Source organism: Colius striatus, chromosome 9 (genome assembly GCF_028858725.1).
Source record: "Colius striatus isolate bColStr4 chromosome 9, bColStr4.1.hap1, whole genome shotgun sequence".
NCBI classification, from domain to species: domain Eukaryota; kingdom Metazoa; phylum Chordata; class Aves; order Coliiformes; family Coliidae; genus Colius; species Colius striatus.
Genome location: NC_084767.1, coordinates 18641363 through 18668115, shown reverse-complemented (window position 1 = coordinate 18668115; position 26753 = coordinate 18641363). Strand labels below are relative to the sequence as shown.

The following is a 26753-nucleotide window of genomic DNA, read 5'->3' as shown; positions in this document are numbered from 1 at the left end:
AGACGGGCACAAAAGATGGAGACTTGTTCAGCAACATCTACCTCCTGCAGCAGGCTGATACAGTGCTGCACCCACCCTGGCTCTCAGAGGCCAGGTGGAAAGACCCATCAGGTTACAGGCAGAGTGCTGGCGAAAAGTGCTGGCAATGGAGAGAAGAGATAAGCTACAAAACAGAGGGAAGGAAGAGAAAAGAGTGAGACAGAGAGAAGTGACCATTACAAAAGGGAAAGAAAGAAAAAAAAACCCCAGCTACCACATGAAGTGAATCCCTGCCACAGGATTAGGAGGGTGGGGTGGATTTTGGAAGCTGCTGAGACGGAGGCAGGTTGGCTGAGGCAGGTGCAAACAGATTCACGCATGCTGTGCTCCAGGGAGGGCAGGCATCCCAACAGCTCCATCCAAAATAATGCTGACTGTGAGCTTGGGCACTGGCCTCGAGGCAGGTCTGGTGGGGATTTGGCCCTAACTTGGGCAGATTATGGAGCTGGGTTTAAGCCAGACCAGTTCAGGGATCTAGTTCACTACCAGCCCAAGGAAAGCACAGCAAGACTTACACAGAAAAAAGTAACAAATGTGATGTTTTAAGACCACATATAGAAACTCCTTAACCTCTTGGGCTGCAAGCAGAGCAGAGGGTTTCACAGATTCTCAGCATGGATCTCCTCTCCCCAGAAAAGCCAGCTGTAAGAACAGCCTGTGTGCAGGGCTGCTGCTGCCGTACCTGTGGTTCTGGCTCTACGTTGATCCGATATGCCTGAGCCTTGCCATCTTCCAGAACGGGGGCTGACCAGGTCTTCCCTTCAGTTCTGCAACAGGAAATTAAGCAAATTCAACTTAAACTGCTTTAAGAAAAAACAAAAAACACAACAAAAATTTAAAAAAAACCCCAAACTCCACAAAAATGAGACTTCTTAAAAAACACCATCAACAAAAACCCAAACGTACGTACAGTATGTAGGCCTGTCAGAGACAGGCTATTTGTATAAAATTATCCTCAGAAAAAGTACTATGGTAAATAGGGAAGATGCCAGTTCTGTGCTATTAAAGCCACAAAGCTCAAAACCATTCTTGAACTAGAAGCTCCAACTCAGCATAGAGGTCAAGGTACAAACTTAATTCAGTTTAAGAAATCAGTAGACAGGCTTGTGGTGGTCTTGGTTTGCTTAGTCTTGGCTTTGTCTCTTTATTCTGCCCTGAATTCTGAAATGTATTCTGATTATGTGTGTGTGAAATAAATCAATCAATCATAGAATGGGAAGGGTTGGAAGGGTTTTGCCCCAACCTCCTGACACCCACCATTTAGATATTTATAAATGTTAATAAGATCATCCCTCAATCTCCTCTTCTCCAGACTAAACAGCCCCAGTTCACACAGCCTTTCCTCATATGAAAGATGTTCCAGTCCCCTGATCATCTTGGTGACCCTGCACTGGACTCTCTCCAGAAGTTCTCTACCCCTCTTGAGCTGGGGAGCCCAGAACTGGACACAGGACTCCAGATGAGGCCTCACCAGGGCAGAGTAGAGGGGGAGAAAAACTTCCCTTGACCTGCTGGTCAGACTCTTCTTGATGAATAAATGTGTGTATATATGTATCCTCTGGTGGGTCTATATACTAGGCCACAGCAAGAATTACACAAATTCTGTCAGGGAGAAGCTTACATGCCCCTGTATTAATCATCTTGACCCTTTCAACAGGTGCTAGATAGAAAAAGCCCTGAAAGTACAATTTCCAGTCACAAATGCATCTGCCAAGCCAGAGCAGGATACTGACACTGTCCAAGGATTTTCCACGTGCCTGATCATTTTTTCCCCACAGAGGCATCTGGGGGCACAGCTGGAATGCAATTTCCAGCCTGGCTGTCCTCTCCAGCACTCTGGGCATGAGGGAGCTGCAGGGGCCCAGGCAAGGTCCAGCAGGCACATACACAGGCTTTTCTGGATGCTAAGAGTTTGAGTTGAGAGATGGAAACTGCACAAAGTACAAGATAAAATGCAAACTAGTCTGTTTATCCTCGCGACCTGAATATGAAATGAAAATAGATCTTGTTCTGATAGGCACAGATCACTCACTTTGGCCACACATCCTTCATTGGACTCTAGCCCTTGCCACAAACCACATTTAGCTTTGGTTTAATTATCTGCAGAGTCTGAGTGAAAAATAAGGAGCATGGTTTTAACCCAGGACTTCTTGAGGTGATTTTTTACCTTTGGTATTATGCATCTAAACCAGTCCACCACACAAACTAATCTTTCTAAATTGAGAGTCTGATCCAAAGTCTAACAAAAGTAAAGATTCCCACTGGCTTTAATGCACTTTGGATTGATCCCCTGAGAATCTAAGTTTTTTTCTGTTCCAAACCCTTACTCAGTACTACCATCAGAGCTTTCTCGGCAGGGAATAACATACCCTCTCATAACTAGATGTCTTGTTCCGATAAATTATCTTTGCTGTCATTTTTTTTATTTTAGGCTGGGACAATTCCCTTTAAGTTAGTCTTCCCAACTGCTTTTGATGGGAGAAAGGAAATCATCCTCCCCAGCAACAGCACTGCTTCTAGCCATGCCAATTTGCTTTTTTGTCATGATCCAGTGCTGTGTATATTGCTTCCACATTGAGGATTTCATCTAGAGGCTCAGAACAATGAAAATGCCTAATTACATTGGCAGAGATCACCATTATTATTTCCATGCTCTTTCCCCTGCACTGCATCAGACCGATGTGTACTCAACGCTGCCGCTGAGAAGGGACAGTTACCACATTCTCTTCACTCAGCTCTCAAGCCCACATGCCAAATACAGCTTAAAGTATCCTTGAGCACTTCAATTTGTCAGGGAACAAGAACTAAGATTCAGAAAGTGATTCCAATTGCCAAAGATATGAGGAATAGCGGTAAATTCATTCTGCATGAAGCTAGGGCATTTGGTCACCAGTACTGTCAGCACTTTCTAGTTAAGAGTTTCCCATACCCATGACCAACAAAGACCACACCGTCTGTACCAGAAAGCAGTTAAACTTGTGTTTTCCAAAAATAATTATAGGTGACTACATAGTTAATGAAAGACATAGTCAGACTTAGGTTTGCACATAGAAGCCTCTTCGTAGTGAGTGCTTTTAATGATTAAATCCAAGGCTTCACAATCAGTTCTTTAGAGTGACCAAAAGTTCTTGGTATAAGTGAGAAAATCTTGTACAGATCCCAGCAGTGGCTTGAGAAAAGCCAGACTCTCCTCAGCCACAGCTTCCACTTGAACTACGCTGAAGTTAAACGGATATGGCACAGTTTAAGTTCTATTTGGCACTTTTAAAGGCTGCCTGCAAAGCACCGGTGGACTGCAACAAGCACCAGCCTCATCAAAGAGAAAAGCAAGTTGTATCTTTAATGAGTGTTTATGCTTACATAAGGAAACACTTTCTTTTCCACAGGAATAGCAGAAAATGAGGTAATACAAATAACAAAGGAGACTGCTTGAGAACAAGATGCCACGGGCACCTACCCTGGCGTGGCTGATGCTCTGAGCCCAGCCCATGCCCAAGTCACTGGCAGGACTAGAAGCAGAGGAGGTCCCTTGCAGCTTTCCTCAGACAGGGAAGCCAAGCAAGCCTCAGAGCAGCAGGGACCGAGGTCAGCATGCTACCCCAAGCCACCCTGGCAGCAGGGTCACACTACTAACAGTCAGAGCTTTGTGTTTAGGCAACAGCAAAAACTAATCACACTTTTCTAACGTAATGGGTGAGAGATCAGACGTCGCACTCAAATGTTCCAAGTCATTTAATTTACGTCTCAAGGACAGGAAAAGTGTTTTCAGATGTGTTGTAGGGGATTAAAGTCAGCTATGTGGAAATCATTACCCTGCACTCACAATGCTCTACTCTATTTTAACGGCTTCTAGGACAAACCTAAGAAAAATAACTTGACCTAGGTTAGTGCTAGGCCTTCAACACAGGGCTTTGTGGGAAATGGACCCATTAACAAGACATAACTACAAAAATGAAGTTGCAGACACCTTTTATCCCATCATTTGTTTTCTAAAAGGCTCAAAAGATTACTTGCATATGCTCACGTATTTTACCAAAGTGTTTTTTCACCTGGTAATGATCTGCAAGTCCTGCTCTCTACATTTGTAGGGCTGCTTTCAGGTTGCAAGAATTCCTGAGTCTTATTGAATTTCTAATTTCTCTATCTCCTTATAAACTAATATTTAGCACTTGGGAAAGTGCCAGATCAGACCAGGGCTGCTGCTGGCTGCTGTTGTGCAGCCATGCTAGTGTGAGCAGGAAACAGCTACACAAACCTTCAGAATCATCACACTGCTATATTCCAGCTCAACCTGTGTAGTCCCTTCTGGTGGGGAGACTCCAGGTTCCTGTCCACCTTATGAATGCTATTCAGCTCCTGTGATTGGACATCGCTATGGTCACAACTGAGTTTTAACACTGATGTGGCCAGTAGCCTTCTGTGGGTCAAACTCAGTCTAGAAGCAGCTAGAGCTGATGCTTCAAATTCCCCAGGACTATGAATCTCACCACAACAACTGGAAGGTGTTGGATCCACCCCTTCAGCCCAATTTAGGGCTTTCACCTGCTGTGCAAGGTGGGCAAGCCTTAGCACAGGCTGGTGAACAGGCACAGGAGCAGAGTTCTACTGAGCGCTCCCCTAGACCTGGGTCATCCATGGAATACAAAAGAGAAGCTGTGGGATTTCTCCTCCTTTCATTCTCCTCAGCTGAAACCTTTGCTGTGTATCCAGTCTCTGGAAAGCCGCCGGTTTTCCTCTCTATTAGTCCTCAAGGAGCTCTGGAGGGGAAGTTGTGATTCACTTTTTCAGTTGTACTTTTACTGGAAACTTGAGAACATCATACATTGTCATCCTTCCCATCTTCCAGTGGCATTGCCTGTGCTGCTCACAGCAAACAGACCCCAACAAAGCCTCTATGAGCCGGGCGAGGCAGGAGGGGGGGCTCGGAAGAACACCAACTATATGAGGTTCCAAGTATTTTGGAGGGTCAATGTCAAGCAGACTCATTACTGGGCTTTCTCTCCTAGAAACTTCCAGAGAAACCCTATCTCTGAACAGAGAGCAGGAACAAATAAATAAAAGAAATCTTCATACTCAAATTCTGCAGGCTCAGCAGAACTGTAACAGTGTGTCAGTCCGCATGGTCTCACCATCAGTCTCAAGCAAATGACAAGAAGTCTGATCCACACGGAGTGTAGTGCTGCATGCCATTGCCAGCTCTAAAGGAATTTGGGTTTTCCCAGCCTGTGCATGCTGGCTTGCTTCCTTCTCAGCCCTTTATCCTTGCTCTTCCAGGGCTGCACAGAGCAAAACAGTCCCCAGAGCTGGGCAGGGGATTCCACAGCTGCTATTTAAAAGGAAGAGTTCCCATCTTTGAAATACCTTCCCTCCATGGGTGAGGGCTCAGCAGTGTCACTCCTGCAGCATGCACATAAGAGCAGGAAAGAACTGCTTCCAAGGTTTATTTTAGACAGGCAGAACCAAATCTGAACCTTTGAGGATTTATGTTTTGACACCACAGTTGGGAAATAAATACAACACAACCACTCCAGGGTCCTTGGCTGTGCCTGGGGCCAGGCAGATGCTGTCAGTCCTCCAGCACCCACCCAGCTCTCTGCAAAAGCTGCCTCAGTGCTATCACCAAAAGAAGGGCTTGCAACTGGATTGGACTGAGAAGAATAGTATCTTTTTTTTTTTCTTAATGTCTCAACACATATAAATTTCTCCCTGCACATCAGGGGAATATGAACACATTCCTCCTGGGGCAGTGGAGCCAGAGAGCACGCTTCTTGCCCAGTAAGGAATTTCTTCATTTGTGTCACTTAGAGACAACTTCACAGTGAGGAAAAATAAAACAAACCCAACAAGCTTTACCATGTGATCATCCTTATCCACACATTTATGTTACTTAAAACCCTGAAATGCTTGGCTGACAGTCAAATGTATATGTTTTGCAGCTAAATACCAAGATGTCCATATACTGCATTTCTGTGAGTAATAACTCACAGGGATGCTTAACACCTGGGATCTTCCAAACAGCTGCCATACAACTGCTCTCACCCTCCCTGGCAGATGCTAGTAAGGCAGGCCAAGCAGACTCCGTGCTACTTTGGTTTGGGATTCAATAGCTGGGAAGATGATGCTGGAAGAGGCTGATCAGGGCATCCTGAGCTATCTTGCTATCTTTATCAGCACTATGACTGCCTCCATCACAGCCCAGGTGCCAAGCCCTGCTCCAGCCTTACCAAGACCACTTGAACTCCTGGTCTTGCACTTCACAGTTAATCATGACCGATTAACTGATCTGAAAGCCTACCCCTTGTTACAGGATTTCCTAGGTAATTCCTCACACGTTCCATGTACCCAGAAGAGCATCAGTTGCATAAATCAACTCCTTTCATGAGCTGATGAAGATTTTCCTCCGCTGCATTTCTGAACAGAAAAGCTACTGTGCTGTTTTGCTTTCCACAGTACTGCTGCCCAGAAACAGCCCTGCACAACTCAGGGCAAAACGGGACCTGATGAAGCTGCAAACAAAACACTCTTTAACCTCAGGGAGGGGGGAGGATAGGAGTCTAGCCAAGAAATGCCTGAGAGAATGGGGGTGTGAAGGAGGAGGGGAAGCCACCCTAAGGGCACTTTAAGTCCTTCATAAACAACAGAGTAGAGGTTTTAAAAAAAGAAGTAGATGTTAGTACAGTCTGAGAGCAGGGGCAGCCTCACAGATGCCAACAGTGACCCTGGGTTTCAGGGAACATGGGAGAATCACAGACTCCACCACACTTAAGAGCTGCAACATCCCCTTTCTGGTGGCTTTCCCAATGTGGGCTTGGGGCCAGCTCCTCCAGGAAGGATGCAGCACAAGCCCTCGTGCATCCAGCTAGCAGATGAATAAAGCTTCAGGAAAACTTTTCAGGCTCACCTTCCTCCACTGGCACAGACAGGCAGGTCTGGACAGTGCTGCCAAGGACTTTCCAGCTATGTGCGTCAGCAGGAGCAACACTGGTGATTCCACAAGGTCTCCTGTCCAATACCCAAGGTCCTTTGGGCCCTCAATCCTCTTTTCTCAAGTGGTGGTTTCAGCAAAGCACAGCTCCAACCCAATTTAATGGCTGCTTTTATCTGAGGCATGATCCGCTTTGAAGGAACAAGTCTTGCCTAATAACCAGGGCTACTGCATAATCATGAGAGAGACATTAACATTCAAAGGAGCTGGGAAGGCTGGCTTTCTTGAAAAGAGATAAGGAAACACATGGGAATGTGTAAGCAAGAACTGGGCAAGCTGTTCTGCTGAGGTGGTTATCTCTAGGCTTGTTGTGTGCACTTGCCTGGACACTGACTGTCTTCCAGAATAAGAATGGGTTGATTGCGAAAAATAGTATTGATTCTAACGTGCAAGTACTTGTTCACAGGAACATACCACAGAGAATCCAGATGCAATTTATCAAGCTCATGTTGCTGGTTCCTTTGTTACTGTTGGAAAACAAAACAGCTTTTCCATCTGAAGTGACTACTGGCTGGAGACAGAAGGCCCAGGCTCTGCCAGCTTCTCACCATGCTGTGTGTTTTACTGCTGCTGCCCTCCAGACACTTCCTCCTACAGCCTCCCCAAAATTATGAGAAATATCAGATACAGAGCTTCCCTGAGCCCTGCTTTTCTTTGCAAGCCAGTAGCCAATATCTTTATTGCTACTTGCCTTCTCAGGCCTGTCTCCTACAGGGTTCATAACCAGTCCAGAGAAACTGGTGTCCCAAGGAGAGAAAACAAACATTCCTTCAATTTCCCAGGAGTTGCCACACAACTGTGCCAGATTCACTGGGAAACAATATGGTGCCTTTCTGCCCACACAGTCATGTTCACACCATAGATCTTTTCTGCTGCCTCAAAACTTGGCTTCTCTGGGGTCCTGGTGCCACTGACCCCCCCAGCTCCCTCAGGAGCTCAGCACAGATCCCAGTGAGCAAAGTCAGTGCAGATGTGCTTCCCAATAGCTGGCAGAGTCCTCTGGCTGGCAGAGCTGTGGGAGAAGCGCTCTGAGGACTGCTTGCTATTATGGTGTTTGGAAATTACATATTCAAATTTGATCAGAAACTCTTAGGTTTTCCCTTCCAGACTGACTAGATGAACAGGCTCTGTCATGCAGCTGGATAGAAGGAAAACCATTAAACCCAGCCTGAAGTTCATAATGACTGGCTGTGCTAACGATACATATGCTGACCTATTTGCAGTCCAGCCACAGAGGTCACATTGGTCCCAGGACATCCCATCAGACCACACAGTAACCCCCACTTCTTGTCTTCCCTCCATTCCGATTTTCCTACTGAGCTTTCTAGTCAAAGGGCATTTACTGACCACAATTTGAAAACAAACCAAATCTTGTTCTCTGTCTTGGTAACACATAATGTCAAGGGTTTACAGAGAAAGGGTATGGGATGAAAGAATCCCAGAGGGCATTGGAGGGCTGGATGTCCTTCACTGCCAGGATGTGCTCCCTGTCTGGCTGCCTGCCTTCCCTTGGCACACATGGCCAGCTGGAGGGAGCCTCTTCCAGCAAAAGAGAATTATCATCAAGTTTCATATGTCTTCACTAAAGATATACAACAAACAAGGTCATTACTTCAAATGTCTTCTACACAAACATACTTCTTCAAAAAAAATTCTCCTCGTGTTGATTTGCAAACTGCATTTTGTTGAAGGCAGCAGAGAGGACACTGCTTGAAAGCATCTTTCTGACTGATGGAGAAGATACTAGTCCACACCTGTGCACATGGGGCTTTTCTGGAGTTCAGCCTCGTAGCAGTGACCAGGGTGGGGATCCACTGCAAACAGCAGCTGCTGGACACGCATGCAAACCAACAAGATCCCCCTGTGGTTTCCCCAGGAGGCAGGTCCCGGGGCAGGGATCTGCTCATGCCAGGGAGACAGTGTTGGATGCGCTTCCAGTGATGACTAACGGCTGCACAGAGCTGTCTGGATCCAACAGGTCACTTGGAAACAGCAGAGAGATCCAAGAGCCAAACTAAAAATAGACCTAATAAAGCATTACAGGAGCTGCTGTCCTTACTGTAGAAAAAATAAACTATTCAGTTGTTCTTGTCAAAATAAAGCCACTCCCACAGGCTTCTCTGGGCACAGCCAAGGTGTGCCTTGTGCTTGAAAGAGCCACTTAATTGACCCAACGGTGTGATCTCCTCCCTGAGAGGATCCATCCCATGCTGAACAATTCCTCACCATCACCAGTTCCTTTATATTCCTGTCTTGCAGAAGCCCAAGCATTTATTTTTGCCTATGAGATACAAGAGCCTTTAAAACATGTGTTTACAAAGACTGTAAGGTCTGACAAAGCGATTGCAGTCCTCTTGTCTACCTTTCTATGTAGCAAAGCCCAGGCCACCTAACCCATGAACCCTGCAACCACTGCAAGGCAACATCTGCTGTAGAGAGCCCACTACTCCTCTAGGCACACTGCAAGTTCTGTTCAAAACATGCACCTTGGTGGGTGCAGTTGGACAAACCCAACCTGAAGATATTTCTGTTGCCAGAAATCTTCCAAACAGCAGCTTCCAGACCATCACAAGGTCATTAATGAACATTTCTGCATTTCAGAGAAACTAAAACAGATAGATCATCCTTCACCCCACCAAGGCACAAACTGCTGTGAGACCTCTGTCTGCTCCTCTCATCATGGAGTGGAATTGTACCAGTGTGACACAACCTCTGGCCTGTGTCCATGCAAGAAATTACTGCTTGGGAGACAAGATGTACTTTCACAGTGCTACCTCTGATGTCGTGTATGCTGACATGGCAGTTACCATGACCAGTATGGGCCCAGCTACCACCAGCAAGATTCAAGCACTGCTTTCTTACCACAAGGATGCAGTGGACACTAGCAGAAAGCTGGGTATGTAGCTTGTGCCTCCTCTGCAGGAGAAGCACTCGAGGGTCCAATCTCAGCCAACAAACAGATGTTAGTTGATACTGACAGCTAAAATGAGGTGTAGAAGTGGGAATTCTGCCCATAAATTCACATAGTAGAAGCCTTCATACATGAGAATACAGTACTGCCATGCTGCAGGTGAAAGTTGCTTTCAGCAAATTTCTATGCCAGCTACCGCCAAAGCTGTTTTGCTGCCAAACCACCTCAGCAGCTGGTAGCTCACCAACACCTTCTGCCGCTACACAAGGATTTCTGCCTCTTCCAAGGACAGGCCCAGCAGCCTGCAGACAGCCAGGAGGGGAACCCTTGTTCTGCTGTGGATACAGCCCCTCTTTGGGGTAGAATATCATCCAGTCTTCCCAAAACTGCTCCAAATCGAAAGCAAAACAACAGTCCTCCTTGGCTATGGAAAATTCTACCTGCATGAAGAGTTTTCTTGGTTGAGGGGTTTTTTTTCTGTCTTTCCTAATGCTAAAGGCACATTATCCCTATGGCATGGGCTGACCTCAGGGGATTCTGCTTACACCAGACAGCTCAGACACTACTGTCTTATGAACCATGAGGAAACAACAAGGCTTTGCTCCACGTATGGCAGCTCCTTCCCCATTGCTCAGGCTTCCAGTCAGAAACGACATGTTTTCCAAGAGAAGTCTAAACAGTAAATGATAGCTCTTTATAGCAGGAAAAGCCTTTTTAATCTGAAGTGGAAAACTGTACACACTTATTTAAATAGACACAGATAACATTAGTCATTTGTGAACCTTATAAGGAGCACTTATTTTGCCTGGTTAATTTGTGATTTGTACTGGGAACCTCTTGCTACAGAATTAATTCCAATGGAAAGCAAAAAAATCCCTCCCAAGCCTTTGTTTTACTTTGAAATATTGAAAAATAAAAAAGAATTTGGCAGGATCTTCAAATGGATATTGAACAGATGTTTAGGAAAACGAGAGGTGGATATTAACAAAGTGGGAGGCTTTGCCCAACAGAGAGTGACCCCAGTGCTTTACTGTTGGCTGAGTCGATAAACCCTCTGTTGGGTTGAAGAATCCAATCCAGTTCACAGTCTGGACCTTTGCAAGGTATAAATGACAATCCACACCTAAAAATGAACTGAACCCATTTTTTGTACCAGTGATCTTTCAGAAATAATTTTGGTGTACTGGTGTGTTTGCAGAACAAACACACAGAGCACGGGGATGCTCCACGAATTGAGCCAAAGGGCACACTCGCTCTGGGTCCAGCCACCAGCCTTCTGCAGAAGAGCCAAGCAAAGCTGACACAAGAGCACAGCAAACTGAAGAGGACCTACCTGTTCACGGAGAGCAGTAGCTGGTCTGTGCATGCTTTGATCTTATTTTGTGCTTCTAAGTGTGTCATGTTCTCTGTGTTCTCTCCATTAATTGCCAAAATAATATCTCCTGGGCACAGGTTTGCCATGGCAGCTTTACTGCCAGGGTTAATCTAGGCAGGGGGAAAAAAACAAAGGGTTACTTAAAAGAATGCTCTTTTTTTTTAAAACAATCTAGTTTCTTGGAATAAGCAGCAGATAAAGGGAATAGTTATTTCTGGAGAAGATACATGTTCTACCTACACCAATGGCATCTACCAGAGGTTGGATGTCAGAGCCAGAGCTCTCGGGTCATCCCCAGTTCTCCGAGGGCCATTCTTTACAACAACACGCTTTAGCAAAGAGATTTTTGTCAATCCCAGTCAGTCCAGAGTGGCCAGGTCCTCAGATCTGTCTCTTGCTTGAAATAAAACAATACTCTCTTTCCAGAGAGATGCTTTACACTCCTTTGGCTTGCTTGCAGCCCTTAAACCACGCTGCCAGAGCCAATCCCTAAAGAGCACTTGAAATCCTCCTCTTTGACATCATCAGAAGATGAGCACAGTCATCCTCATTGCTTCCTGCGAAGCGGTTACATTTGACATCAGTTTTTCCTGACCATCATTCAAATTACTTGTCTCTAGCCCTGCATGGACTATCACACAACTCATTAAGTCTCCACAACTCTTTCCTCCAGGTTTTGTAGGAATGCCAGAACCTTATGAAACTCATAACTTCTTTCCTGAGGAACTAATGACGGGTCCAGGTACTGTTTGTGGTCAGCTATAAGACTAATCCTGCAGCCCATAAAAGAGTTTCCCAAGAAATTACCATTTCATTTCAATCAGCCAAAATGTGGTTTGAATTTTGGCAGTAATATAAAATGATGCAAGGCATAGGCTGGACAGGTAAACATGTCTGTTTAAACTCCTAATAGCTATGTGCTTGCCCTCTAATTTCCTCTTCGGTCATTCAGAGCATCTGCTAACCCTCCACTAACCAGCCACATGGCTTATCAAGTGAGAAAGGACAATCTTTTGGTTATTGACATCTCATTGCATTTTAAGTGGGATGGTGCTTTGATTCTGTTCACTCCTGATTCACATGGGTGCAATCCCCCATCTCAGACAATGGGTCCGTGCTCCATCATACCCTGCTCCAAAGAGCCAAGCAAAAGGATCACTGCTCTGTCCTCTGACTCCCCTCAGACATAGCTTATGTCACTGCATGGTGGCAACCAGATACTAACAAACTAGGTAGGAGCCACCTGCTCCAGGGTGCCCACAAGCCCTCTGACCACTGCAGGACATCATTAAACAGGCAGTCTCTTAGAAAGGGGGACACACGTGCAGCCCCATTCTCATCTTGATTTGTTTTCTCCAGTTCCATTTCCATAAAGAACCTGAAGAACATTCAGTCTTTCCACCAAAGCCCTTTGAGGGGCTGCTCACAGGACCGACACCAGTTAAAACCGCTGGTGAGAGGTAGAGAGTACCCGGGGTAACACAGACCTGCTGCACTGCTCCCCGCATGACCACAGCCACTAGCACCACCAAAACACAAACCTGAAGGTGTTTGAGGAGCTCCAAACCACTTTTTACATGTAAGTAAAACTGGCAGCCTGAATTAAGGCTTTTGTTGCGTTGTCAGAGTAAATCAGCATTTGCCATTTGCTCTTCAATAGTTTCAGCCAGGCTATTTTGCTCTAAAAAAAAGTGCTGGGCCAACTCCTTCCCTGCTCAAAGGCTCCCCTGTGACTCAGCTCAGGGCAAACAACAGGAGGTATTTCTGAACATGGCACACATTATCCGTAAATCTCTGACACAGGACATTTCAACCCAGGATAAGCTTCTTTTTTCTCTGGTGTGCATCTGTCCTGTTGGCTTTTTTAAACCCATGTAAAAAGATATGGCATTCGCAGAGCATTAGGGTCCTTCTACAGCCAGACACACCAGGACGTCAACCAGAAGCTCAACCAGCACCTCTGAGGAAGCATCTCTGTGAGCTTGCCTGTTGTTACCCACTTCCCTTGGTGCTTGTCCTGTGGCCCCAGGACAGACCTTCAGTTTGACCCAGGACAGCTGCATTTTGTTCCCGTCTCTCCAATACTGCCTAGATGTCCAAGGGATTTTTCTCCCTGTGCTGATCTGAACCAGATTGTAGCTTCCTTGGAGAATAAGCTGTTCATAAATGAGGCTCTTAGCTGTTTCTTATTTTCAGATTCTGGTTTATTTCAAATTATTTTGGCAGTATCTTCATATTAGCATTTTATGCTAGTCGTGGAGATGACTGAGGGCTTGATACGGGGCTGCACTCCAAGAACTCATTAGTTTAAGATACAGCATTGGTGTCACAGCAGCTTGGGAATCGGTATTGTAATGTCTGTCAGGTCCAAAGTTTGGATTTTAATGAATGATGTTTAAAATTCTTCCGACCAAGTCCTACTAACTCATAGCTGTGCAAAGCCATCAACACCAGACATGCCACAAAAGGCCCTGTGAGCTTGGTTATGGATCAGGGCTGTCTGAGTCCTCATCCAATGATCCTACCTGCTTTGCCCTGTGCAGATCCATGCAGACAGCCTACTGCAAGCCAGGGTCTCCATAAGGACAAGGATGCAGTTTTAACTATAGCAGTTTTTGTAATGGAGCCTATGCTTAGAGTGAAATATCCAAAAAAGATAAGCCTCTGTTATCATATGAAAACGAACAAAGGAGGAAGGAGCAGGATGGACCTAGGTGTTTTGTTCAGGCAGCACCCACACACAGCACACTCTGGCAACCCAGAACACTCCTTAACCAGCCTCTTTCCTTACAAAGGCCAGCTACTGTCCAACGAGCTGCTGAGCATCTACTGCTATAAACAAGTACACGCTAAAACTAAGTGGGTTTTTGTTTAAGTGATAAACCTCATTTTGCATTAGTCCCCTCTCCATGACTATGGCTGAAGTACTAAAGCTACAGCTGCCTGTGTTGCCCACGGGTGTAAGGTCTCTCCAGGGCAATCACACTACAGCCCAGCAGTGCAGAGAGGTTTTGGGATGGAGGTTTTACCAGAGGCACTCACTCACATCTTGCTCCAGAGGGGCCTCGGGGTCTGCCGTGAGTGGTAACCGCAGCATGTGCGACGTGAATGAAGTGTGCACAAGTTTGAGAGTAATTGGATACGTTAGGAAGTAAAAACACACACTGCAAAGAAATCCTGCACCAAGTCACTGGAACCCTCTGCTCTTGAAAGACGCCTCCAAATGAAGTGAGGCTGGAGAATAGGACAGGCTTAAGAAAACCAGTAATCAAATTTTTGTTTGTTTGTTTTTGAAGTTCTCCATCAGTGCTACAAACAAAACATCTTAAAAATCAAGGTTGAATGAACACAGACCAAGGCAAGAGTGATGGGTCTGAGGGTGATATTAGTAGTCTCTCCAGAATCAGGACAGTTTGTCCCCCACCACCACACTGGCAATGCCCAGCACCCTAAAGCCAAGTACTAACTCACACACTCCTGCATGTGCCATGCCTTGTCTTGCCCATGCTGGGCGTCTGCCAGGATTTGGGCTGTTTGTCTGCTTTTCTCCAGCAAAGAGCTTGAGCAGGGCAATTATGTGCTAGTGAGGAGCCAGCCCAGTCCCTCACACCCTGCTAACCCCCTGGGGCTGCAGAGCCCAGCACACTGCAGGTATTTCAGGGCCAGAGCAAAGGACTGGTGGAGAATCACTGAGGGTGGTCTGAGCCCTCACGCTGTTGGCAGCTTATGAGGTCCCACTCCCTGCAAGCCCAGGCAGCTCCCAAAGGGCTCTGTTTGTGCCATGTGTGACAGTAACCTTGATGCATGTGCAGAGCAGCTAAGTGTATGGCACTGAGAGCCAAACCCACAGCAAACACTGCAGGCTTAAAGAAACATAAATATTTTCATTAAAGTTCCCCTAAAGTTTTTTCTTTTCAAACAGACAGGAACCCTGCCTCATTTGGAAGCTCTGAGCTCCCAAAGCCACAACTTCATATAGCAACGAAACAGCACTGATGCAAACTCCCAGCTGCCAGTTAGCTCATGCTGCTATTGTTGCCCTATGCTTGTACATATTTTCCCATCAACATGAATCCAAAGCCAAATGATAGAGACTCGGAGTGAAGTTGCACAACAGCCTAGTCAGCTACACAGCTTGCCCACAAGAAAGGGGAGGACTTTGCACCTTCCTGCTCCCAGGTGCCATCCAGCCTCTTACCTTGTGCCAGCCGTAGTGCTCCACAGGTTTTCAAGCACAGCCTGGGACACAATCCAGGAGAGCTGAATGGTTTTCTGAGAGTGAACTGAAGTAACTCAGAGTAATGGGTCCAGCATGCTGGACACATCATCTGAGGCAAGGGGAGGGACAAAATTTGCTGGAAGCAATCTCTACATGAGATGATTAAGCAGATCCCACATGGTGCTATGTGTGGAAATACCCACTATCCGTAACCTAATTGCTGCTACATCTTCATCAGGAAGGAACTGTGCAACGAATACTTGCAGGATCTGTCGATGTGCTGGGGAGGTCACTGACACTCCTGTTTTGACAGCTCCTTTTATGCCCATAGAAGCACATTTACGGGTACCCTGCCCGAGGCGAGTGCACACTGCACAGCAAGGCATCTGCTGGGGGAACATGGTGTAAATGCACAGCATTTTTCATGCTCTCCCAAAGTTAAATAACGCCAAGAAAGAACAATGTTCTACATTAACCACTCCACAAAAATAACCAGCTGCTTCTTTGTTTCTCTCTCTCAAACAACAAAACTCAACAAGAACAACCACAAAAAAAATCCCAACAGATGCATAAGAATATTTCTAAACAGAAAATGCTAACAGAAAGGAAAACCATCCACAGCTAACACTATTGAGGCGGCAGGGCACGTGGAGGTTTGTAGAGCTCATGCCCCCAAGTAAGTAGCTCCAGGCTTGAGAGCAGCCTTTCCCCATACAGTGTGCCAGCAGAGCATGCCTCCTGCAGCGAGTCACTCCAGCAAGAACCCAGAATGATTGGGTTTTTATTTTTCCCCCCTTTTCTGAAAAGCATCTTATTCTATCTAATCCCCTCAGGACAAGCCTTACTTGCGATGTCTTTGTACATTCTGCACTTAGCACCGTGCTTCAAAAAATACTCAAGGTCCAATATTTGCACCTGTCTCAGTCCTTTTATATTATTCCAGCAGGAAAAGGATAATTTTAAAGAAAGAGACTCCAGTAAACAGCCATTTTTTCACTGTCCTCTGTCTCCTCTGTCACTGCAATAGGTTCAGTCACAGCGCCGCAAGCATCTCCCCCACACTGAGGATAATGAAAAGAAATGAGACCAATAGGCTGTAGCACTGGACCAACACCCCACAAGTCCGTATCTCCTTTTGACAAGTCATCAACCAGTGAACTCTCTCTGCACAATTAGAAACCAATTTCTTTAAATAAGTTTATCAAATTATTATCCCCACCACCTTTCCCAAGATTACCACCCACCTCCCTCCTCTTCAAGGGACCAGCCCCAGGCAGCCCCTTCACAAGCCCAGTGGATGCCCCAGTACTATGGAAGGGATTGGAAAAGCCCTAAAGCCAGCAGTGGCTATCTTACCTGGCCACTGCAGCCTTGTAAGGCTTTACTAAGTGCTAGCATCTGACACCAGGCCAATAAAATCACATTAAGGCAACTGTTGCACTAAGCCAGTTGGCATTGGGAGCCACACAATCAAATTTAGTAAGCAAGATTATTTGCAGCAGGAGGAGTTTACTCCTGAAACAGGGTTTTACTTTCCCCCGAGGAGATCAAGCACAGGAGCAGGCCAGGGCTGCAAGCCTTCTCAGCACAGAGCAAGTCTCAGAGAACAAAGTTCCCTGTGTCTCTGTCCCACTGACCACCACAGGGACAGCTTGGCTCAGAAGCAGCTTTGCTCAAGTCGTCTCTAAAATTGGGTCAACATCACAAGTTGAAATAATTAAGACTTTAGTAAAAGGTTAATTTATTGCATTAGCAGCTTTGGGGTTCTTTTTTCTCCGGAAACCTGCCACTATCAGGACCCAAGGACGAGGGACACTGTTCCTCTTCACTGCCTGCACAGGTCTTGGCACAACCAGTGGAAAGAAGAACTTCAATTTATTGTCCCTATAGCTTTTACTCAAATTAACAAAAGGTACCCAATCACGTCTACACAGTACAGGGAGCTTTCTCCATTCATTAGAAAAAACAAAAAAGTGCTACTCTAACAAAATGTGATGGACCTGATCAATTAATGAAGCCATCTTCCCAGGACTTAATGGGTTAAAAGAATCAATCCCATACAAGCCTACACAGATCACACCACTCTTCTCTGAAATCAATGGGAGTTTGTTACAGGCAAGTCTAGGGAAATGTCCTGTTCTGCAAGCGTGATCAAAAGGGCCTGATTAAAGCTTTCGAGAGGCTTTCAAGATAGTGTGACAAAATTCTCAGCTTTTAAACAAAGCAAGGCTGTTCTATTTTCAGGAAGCATGCTATGAGGCAGCAGATGATCTTACAGTAACAACATCTTTTAAAACAGGAAGAACCAAGAGTTAGTGACTAACTAATGAAGATAAATTCCTTAAATCCTTTAAGCATTGTTTCCAGGGATTGTCTTCAGCTTTTCAAAGCATCATGCCTTGAACTGATGTACATTTCTTGCTAACCCATTTGCATTTTTCTAATTGCTTTTATAAAAGGCCAAGGTATCAAGACATTACTTAGGTATGGCGCCCAGCCCAGTAAATAAAGAGCACTGTTTATGCAATGAGAATTCATATAGCTACTGAAGAAAACAATAAGTTTAAGAGCATAAAACAGAAAGAACCAGAGTACGAATGTTATAAAAGGCAAGATACTCCAAAATCCTTTTGAATCCAAGTACTGATGGATCCAAATCCAAATTTAGAATCAGATTTGTGGTGTAGATCCTAATCTACCTCAAAGGTCAAGGTCTCTACACAAAGAAAAGGTGGAGAATCAATAAAATCACAAACATTAGCACAGTCAACCATATAATCTGAGTACAAACCTCAAAATGCTGCTTGAGAAAGACACAGGTCCTTAAGACACAAACATCTGCCTTACTTGTCCAAAAGCTTGCCATACCCAGCCCAGAGACACCCAGAACTCAGGTAGCAGCACACGACACTCTCTGCTGTGTTCACAGTCACCAGAAGTCCTCTTACTCCTTCCTCCAAGGGCAAGCTACAGATAGTTATGCTGCTTTACCACACGGAATGACCCACTCTTAATCACTACGGCTGCTACTACACTTAGATCTGCTTTATACTTGCTCTGTAATGCTGAGGAGCAAGGCCAAGGTGTGACAGCTTGCCCAGGGAACATAAGCTAACCTCTGATAAGGGTGCACTTGGGGCATCACTGCAGCCTCCAATACATCACACCATCCTGTGCCTCTCAGCAAACTGGATTCAGAAAGCATTTTTGATGGTCTGTTTCTATGAGAGGTTTGGTGCTAAGTCCTCCTGTGAAACCTCTCCATCTCAGACCACTCACAGCCACAGCAGGGCCCCCAAACTCTGGTCTGGGGAACCCCTGGAGTGCTTCACAGAAGACACGAAGAGGTGAGCTCCAAGCAGCTCCCACAAACTACTGTCCTTCTCAGCCAAGCAGGTAAGTTGATGCTCACTTTCCTACCAAAAGGAAAGCAGCCAGAGGATCTCCAGAACTACATTTCCCACACAAGAAGTTTGAATCCAGTTGGTGAGCAAACCTGAAGCTTTGTCCTTCTGAAGCAGGTATGTGTTAATCAGACACAGACCACAGGGATTTGGGCCTCTGCAATGTGGCTGCTTTCTCTCTGTGAACATTGTATATTTTGCAGGGTTTGGTCTTTTGTACCACAAGCTTTACATGTGCTAAAGGCTTCTGGGATGCATTTGTGGCTGGCTTACCGTGAATTACAGCATTCAGATTTGGCATACCGTAAACCTCTGTGAGCTTCTACTCCACGATGCCTGTTACTGAACAGCCCTGGATTTAACTGCTCAAGACAGTTTCTCTTCTAGCTGTGCATTGCCCATACCTGATAATTTAGAATAATTACTGTAAATAATCTTCTAGAGTCTGGTATATTTTGCTTTCTGAAGCTTGTACTGCAAAATATCATCCACACATAATCTGCTATCATCCACACAACACATAAAACTACTTAAGGCTTAGCGGGTGTGAATCTGAGTTGCTCTGGTTGACAAGAAAGATTGAGTGTGGCACGGGCTTTGAGACATCTTTATGATGTTTGGAAAATTCATTGGCTGCAATACTCTCACACACCATTTTTTCTATTATTTTTTTTTAAACAGAGCTCTGCTCTCTATGGTGAGAAAGTGGGGTTTATTTTAGGTCTCTGCTGACTGTAAAAGCTACTCAAATGCCACGCTGCGACTCAACATTTTTGCGACTGCTCCAAGTAACCTCATGAGTCCTGGCTTCACTTGGAGTTTTTGTTTAAGTCCTGAAGTAGAAACCAAACATAACCTTATCTGCTAGCACTTGGGGCAAGCATGGTGTTAACGGCTGTGTACAAATCCACTACATTAACAAGTTCTCACTAGATACACTGTGGTGTGGTTTGCTTCTGTTGCACATCTAGCAAGCAGCCAGCACTGCACTGACAACAAATCAAGCAGAGTATTTTCTGTGAACATGTTTATTTTAGCTTTTTTTAAATCAACTTTAACAGATCTGGAGAGATCTACTGTTTTCTTTCACACTCTAGCACCTGTGGTCACAGATGACTTAAAAAAAAAAGTTTTCCCTAAGGGTTTGGGCAGCTAAGAACCCCGAGTCAATGCATTTTAAAAGCTCAGAAATCAAACAACAGTTAGAGATACTATATTTGAGAGGACTTGTGGCTTCCAGGATTCACCATGCAACTCCTGCAGACTTGTGATATGCATTTTTCCACCCCATGCTACAATTAATAAAATTGGGCTGGTCTGTACTAATTGCACACAGTCTGTAAGGGCACATCTCTATTAAAATTAAAGGATTCCTCACAGGAGGATCAGGTTTATCACCATCTGTCATGCTACACAGCAACAAAAAGCTTAAGAACAAAAAGAATTATTCCACATATTTCCCCTTATACTCTTTTAGCACCAACCAGGTCATTTTAGCAAGTCTGCTATCTGACTTTAGTCTTTCTTAGCCTTGTATCAAGTGAGATACAATTGTGCAGTTTTCCAAAGTTACTCTGAATACCTGCCCCAACAGGCAATCTTTCAGTCTTTAAGAAATTAGAGAATTGACATCACCATCATGTAAAGGAAAAAAAAAAACACAGAAAAGAAACTCCCCCTGCCCCCAGCCACAACAGCCCCAGCCCAACTCTAAATCTCCCAGTTATACTGAGCCCATTCTGCTTTGTTCAACCTGGCAGAGGCCCGAAATGTTTTCAAGGGTGTGCTGGGTTTATTTTGCCAAACTCGCCCCAAGGTCAGACCTTGTATGAATGGACCTACGTGAATCATTCTTTCCGCCTGCTTTCCCACTCTGGATTATCAGTGTGCTTGATTATGGTAATTAGCATTAGGCTTTCCTTCCAGTATATTCTACCATTACTGTCTCCTGAACTAGCACAAGTATTTATTCTTCTCCTTCATTTATTAAATAAAGCCTCAGTGACAGAGTAACTTCAGTAGCAAATGTATTTGTTACATACTTTCTTCAGCTCTTATCTGTGGTTCAGATTAACTGTTCAGTACCACCACAGTTCCAAGTGAAACCACCCACATCTCTCCCTCCAGCCCTTATAACAAGCAATCCTTGGAAGAATTAGGAGAATAAAAAAGAATTACAAGTGAAACTATTTCCTTCCACTTGGAAAAAAATCATCTCATTTGAACTATTATGTTAGAACAAAAAGTAATGTGCAACTGAGAAACAGCTACCTTTGCTTAGTTCTATAAAACCATCAAAGATCAGCAGAAATCACCTGTGGTCCTAGTTTTAGGAGTCATCCACATAGAGGAACTATTTCAGCCAATCTGGGAGTTCTCAACAGAAAGTACATAATTTCCACTTAATAAACAAACTTATAAAAGTTACATGTAAAACAGGAAAAAACATGGAAAGCAAAGAAAAAAAAGCCCTGTTTCTTTTGCTGATATCTCTGGTTCTGGCTTTCTCCACCAACACATGTGGAGTTCCTGGAGTAACTGAACCCAGACCCTTCAGCACTGCCATCCCCCATCCAGGGCACACATGAACAAGCCTTACGGGCCACCCTAGAAATGTTAACCCGAGTGGGTGCTCTCTGCATTTAAGTGGGATCGCTGCAGCACATTTGCCACCTGCCTGCCCCAATGGTGTCAACAAGACAACTTTTACTGGAATTCCTCACTCAGCAGAATTCCTTCTTGAGTATCCTAACGTTCAACAGGACACATATTTACTCAAATACAAAAGCTACTTAAGTTTAAAAGTCAACCTTAACCCAAACAATACCTGGATAATGGATTGCAGGCCAATCATTTCTCACACTTCTTGTGTTACAGTTTCAAGTCAACATTGAAAAACTCACTTTTGCTGCTCCACCAGAGACTAGTGGGTAATCTGATGTTGAAGCCAGCAGATAAAGGAAAAATTGTACAAAATTATTTTTTAAATACTGGAATCAGTCCATTTGTCAATTACTTGTTTAGCCAAGTAATTTATCTACGATTCTAAAAGCAGCAAATGCTTGGATGAATACTGGCAGAGCTGGGCAGATGACGACATTGACTACTCCTTGAGCTGGACAAGTGAGTTCAAGTGATTAAATGCATTCAGCTCCTCTACTTACGCTAATGACTGATTATCTTTTAATCCCAGGCAAGGGGTAGATCAACTGTGATCCCACACAGAACCACAGCACTCGCTGATGTGGTTACAAGCACAGAATTGAGAGCAGCTAAGTAACATATTCTATTTCTGTTTCTGAACCACAGTTGCTGGTCACAGGTGATGCACTAAGCTCCCCTCCTTCTCATGAAAGGCCAACACCTTGGCCATCTGTTAACCTGCTCAACCAAGGAAAAGCAGCTGTCAGCTACCAGAAACTTAATTAAGTCTTAAACTCACTTTCTAGCAAGTCATTAAGGCCAACTCTAAGCAGATGTTTTGGGTCATTTCACTACCCCTATAAATATCCTTAGAAGCAGGAACCATCAATTATATGATGTACTACACCCGGTCTTGGCTTACTGTAACTGTAGGTATAAAATGAGCTGGGTTTCTTCCCCAGAGCACAGCCTTGGGCTACAATTCCCTTCCCAGCATGGTGCTGACAACACACCAGCATCACCCCTGCATGTGACCACTGCAGCACCCTCCGAGGCCCCCAAACTACCACATCAAAACTCAAGCCCTGCTCATCTGGGTTCCCCAGAAAATACAAGAAGAAACAGGGGAAAAAAAAGGCTGGCTAGCACACCTAGCTTTTTATGTAACCACATGAGAAAGATGCCCTAAGCACACCCTTTTGGATTTGCATTTCTCCTTCCTTGTCCTAAATACTGACAAACTTGACACTCCCAGCTCCAGGTCTGTCTAGGGCAGTGCTCAGCATCGGCTGTTCCCAGGCACTTGGGCAGTCAGATTTTCACCGCTTGTCACTTAAGACTGATCAAACCACAGAGGAAAGTGACCCACGTTCAAGAAAACCAGAACATTCCTTGATTTCATGGACATATTTGAAACAGCTGCAAGGAATGGGCTTCACACCACCAGCTGCACCTGGACAAACGCAGCGACCTCACAGCAGGCTGAAGGCTAAAGCATCTCCTGGTGAGTGAGTCAAGTCCCACTCCAAACCACAGCTGTGTGACCATTATTTTCCTTGCTGACAAATCCCTTTTTTTTTTTTTTCAGGTTTATCCCTTGATTGTCACAGCCATTTTTAGAGACTACCTTCAGCTCTCCGTCCCACCCCATAGCAGGCACCTCTCCCTGTCTGGCATCCAGCTGCACCATGGTACCTGCCACACAGCTCAGCCCAGTCTAGCAGCTTCTTTCACACCGACTGCTTTGTTATTTCCCTTCTAGAAATGACACTTCAGCTTCAGGTCCCACTAATGCAACATTTAAAAACTCTGCCTTTACTCAGGACAATGGCTCAGGCTTTGGAGAAGATGCTGCACCCTTCTAGGTTCCCCCAAGCACACAGCAAAGCATCACCCACTGTGGCTCCTGGGGCAGCGATGTATATCTGCGCTGTTAAGAGCTAGTGAGTGGTCTGGGGTGAAAATGTTTCCTGCAGTAGCAAAGAGTAGAGAAAACCAACCTATTAATGACTGAACAATTTTTTTTCAACCCCTACACTGCTGAACTTCTGTTTTACAAGCAGGCAGCCAGCCTCTGGCACCCAGAACTGAACGTGGGTGGTTTTTGGATGCCTCAGGTCCCAAACTGCAACCTATTAATTCCTAAGGTAACCAGTCCAGGTAGGACACTTGCAGAATCACACAGCCCAAACACCTTGACACATCAATACTCAGCCCTCCTCAGGTACAGAAGTGGGCTGCAGCAAACCTGCATCCCTTGGGCAGCCCGTCACACCCTGAGCACGTCAGCATCTTGGGCTCACAGCTGGATACGGGAGTCCCAGAGTCTGGGCCCGACTCCCAGCAGAATTTCTGCTTCTCAAAATGTGTTTGTAATTCAATGACATTTTAATATAAAACAAATAAAATAATAAAAAGGCACTTTGAAGGAAGTCAAAGTCAGCCAAAAGCCTCAACAATTACAGCAAGAGACTCCCTCCTGCAGCAACTCAGATCAGACAAGGAGGCTGGGGGCTCCCTGTCCCCACTTGCTCCCTTGCCTGGGTTTCAAGCTGGAAAAAAACCAGATTTCCTGATTAGAAAGCTAAACTAATTGTTTAACTGGACAGTTAGAGAATAAAAGTGAGCATGGCACCACAGCAGGCATGCTCAGTCCTTTGCAGATAGGCAGGGTTGTGTGGACTTATCATTAAGTAAAGCCCCAGCTTCCTTTGGGAGCCCCTCCAGCAGCTCATCTCTTGGCCCTCTCTATAGCTAGGAGCTATGGCATAAGCCAATTCTTCCCTAGTTTTAACATATTCAGGTATTATTTCCAAAGCTAGTGAAGTCTCCTCTTGTGTTAGGAGATTAGAGCCCAAGCAGTGCACTCTACATCCACATTAACGTTCCCAGCATGTTTATCACCCTCTGGGAGCTGAATCAAAAAAGGATGCGATTTAAAGGACTGCCACACTCAGTGACATGAAATAACAGCCCACAAACTGTGATTGGTGTTACAGCTCGTTGTGATCCAAAGCCAGACTGGCCTGATGAGAGTTATTCTCACACCTCCCAGGTTTGCTGAATCAAACCAGGAATTTGGCAAGCCACCTGTCTAGGCAAAAGCAGACTTTGTTTTTTCTTGTTTAATATTAAACCAAACTTTTCAAAGTAACAGGCAAGCACGCTCCCTCCAATAAATTAAGATGGTCATCTTTACAACAGGAAGATTTTCTACAGTCCTTGAGAGGAGACTCTGTGTTTTGTTGTGCTACATTTCACGTTACTGGGGGAGAAAGAGGACTTGCCTGTGCCGAGGAGGCTGAGCCCAGAAGCTGAGTGCCTCCCCTCACAGCACAGACACCAGCTGTATGCGGACGCCTGCCCGACCCCAGCAGCACGGACAGCCCCGCCGGCTGCTGCTCCCTGCACTGCCCCAGCCTCTCCCAGTCTGTGTCTTTCCTCCTCTCTATCCATCTCCTCCTGCTACTCCTCCAAAAAGGCCCTTGCTGGAACACTCGATAAGGGACAGTCCAAAGTAAAACCAGAGCCATAAAACTGTGTAATAGTTGCATTTGAATTCAAATACAAACCGAGTATCTTTAAAACGCACTCTGTTCCACAATTATTTCTTTAAAACTCGGGGTACTTGTTTTCCCTTTTCTGTCACAACTTTGGCAGACGAAGGAAAAGATGTCAAACAGCTTGTATGTGTTACAACAATATTTTTAAGTTATAGCTCCTTTCAAAGCCTTCCAGTACTCTCGGTGTTTGTTCAAACGCTCCAGCAGCAGCTGCCCAGGAGAGCTCAGCAACACTACCCAACATACCGCAGGAAGACGGGGCAGCCCCGGGTGTGCAGCCCCTTCCCAGGGCAGCCCGATGGCGATGGAAACACCAAAGCCATGGAAACATGCCCAGATCGGGCATAGCACCTCATCCATCACACAGCCCACCACCTTGCTGCACTCCTTCCTTCACGGGGGATCCTTTGCTGTCATATACAGTTATGGACAAAGCCTATTTTAAGGTTATCAAAGAAGTTTCCAGAATACATCTTTGTGAGGTTAAATACAAGTCTGAGTGCACTTACACAGTAATTACTACCAGCCAGAGAGACCCCGTAACAGCAAAACACAGCTCAGCCCGAGCAGAGAAGCTTCTTGCTGACTTTACTCATGCCTTCCTAAAAAAACTTCAGCAGCCTGTGAACTCGGTCCAGGGCACGAGTCCAAAGCCTTTGTAGTACTGAGCACTAAAAACTTTGAAAGCGGACCTTTATGAATTAACATCCAAAAAAATAAAGCAGAGAGAAAGCTATCTGCTCTGCGTTAACACAGGGAAGAGCAGCTGAAAACAGCGCGAAGTTCAGAGGGGGACACTTACTTGCCTGAGTTTGGTAACATATAGTTTTAAACACCCCAAACGCTGATGCTCGTCGGCCTCGGGTCCCAGCAGCGCGACCCCGGCCCCCATCACCTTGTCGCCGGTCCCCGCTCCGCTCCCTCCCCCCGCCCCCCTCCCCCGCTCGGGCTCACCCTGGAGATGGTCAACGGGGCGCTGAAGTCTTTCCCGCCCACCAAACGAAAACCCCACGGCGAAGGACCGCGCAGGACCACCGAGTGGGACATAGCGGCGGTGGGGCTCTCCCTGCCCGCGGGCGGCTGCAGCTCCCACTCGAGACAGAAGCACTTCGCGCGTCTCCGGAGCGCCGGGACGGGCTGCTCCCGCCTCCCGGACACGCCCCGCGGGGCGGTGCACGGCGCAGAGGCGGGATCGACCCGTCCCGCTGGTCCAGTGGGGGGGCTTTTTGCAGGGGGTCTCCGGAGAGCGTCCTCGGAGCACCAAGAAAGACGTCCAGGCTGTTTAACGGAATGGCTTGTAGCCACGCAGGAGTAGTTCAGAGGTGACATGAGTGGTCAGCAGAGCTTCTCAGCATCTCCCCCAAAAGCTCAGGGCAAATCTCAGAAGGCCTGTAAGCCTGCCTTTATTCCTGGAAAGGGCTGGGCTGGAATATCCCACTTCAAAAAAAGGACCTAACAAGGGATTCATTGTTTGCAAAGTCCAGTTTCATCAAATACCTTCTCGTTGCCCGCTTTCTATGAGTTTGATTTATGTGCTATTTGCTGGGAAGCCTTTTCACACATGTTTGCTCATGACACAGGAAGGTTTGTGGGACAACCATGCCCGTTTGGTCT

At 45.7% G+C, this 26753-nt stretch overlaps 1 protein-coding gene across 1 annotated transcript in view; it reads right to left on the bottom strand.

Annotated features, from left to right (window-relative positions):
- PDLIM4 (PDZ and LIM domain 4) overlaps positions 1–26241 on the bottom strand; it is a 53001-nt gene extending 26760 nt beyond the window's left edge. The window contains exons 1-3 of the mRNA XM_062002313.1: positions 26094–26241; positions 11269–11420; positions 722–806 (exon numbers count right to left, since the gene is read on the bottom strand). Coding sequence (XP_061858297.1) covers positions 722–806; positions 11269–11420; positions 26094–26186 — 330 coding nt within the window. The 5' untranslated portion in view covers positions 26187–26241. The remainder of the gene's footprint in view (positions 1–721; positions 807–11268; positions 11421–26093) is intronic.
- Between the last annotated feature and the right edge of the window lie 512 nt (positions 26242–26753).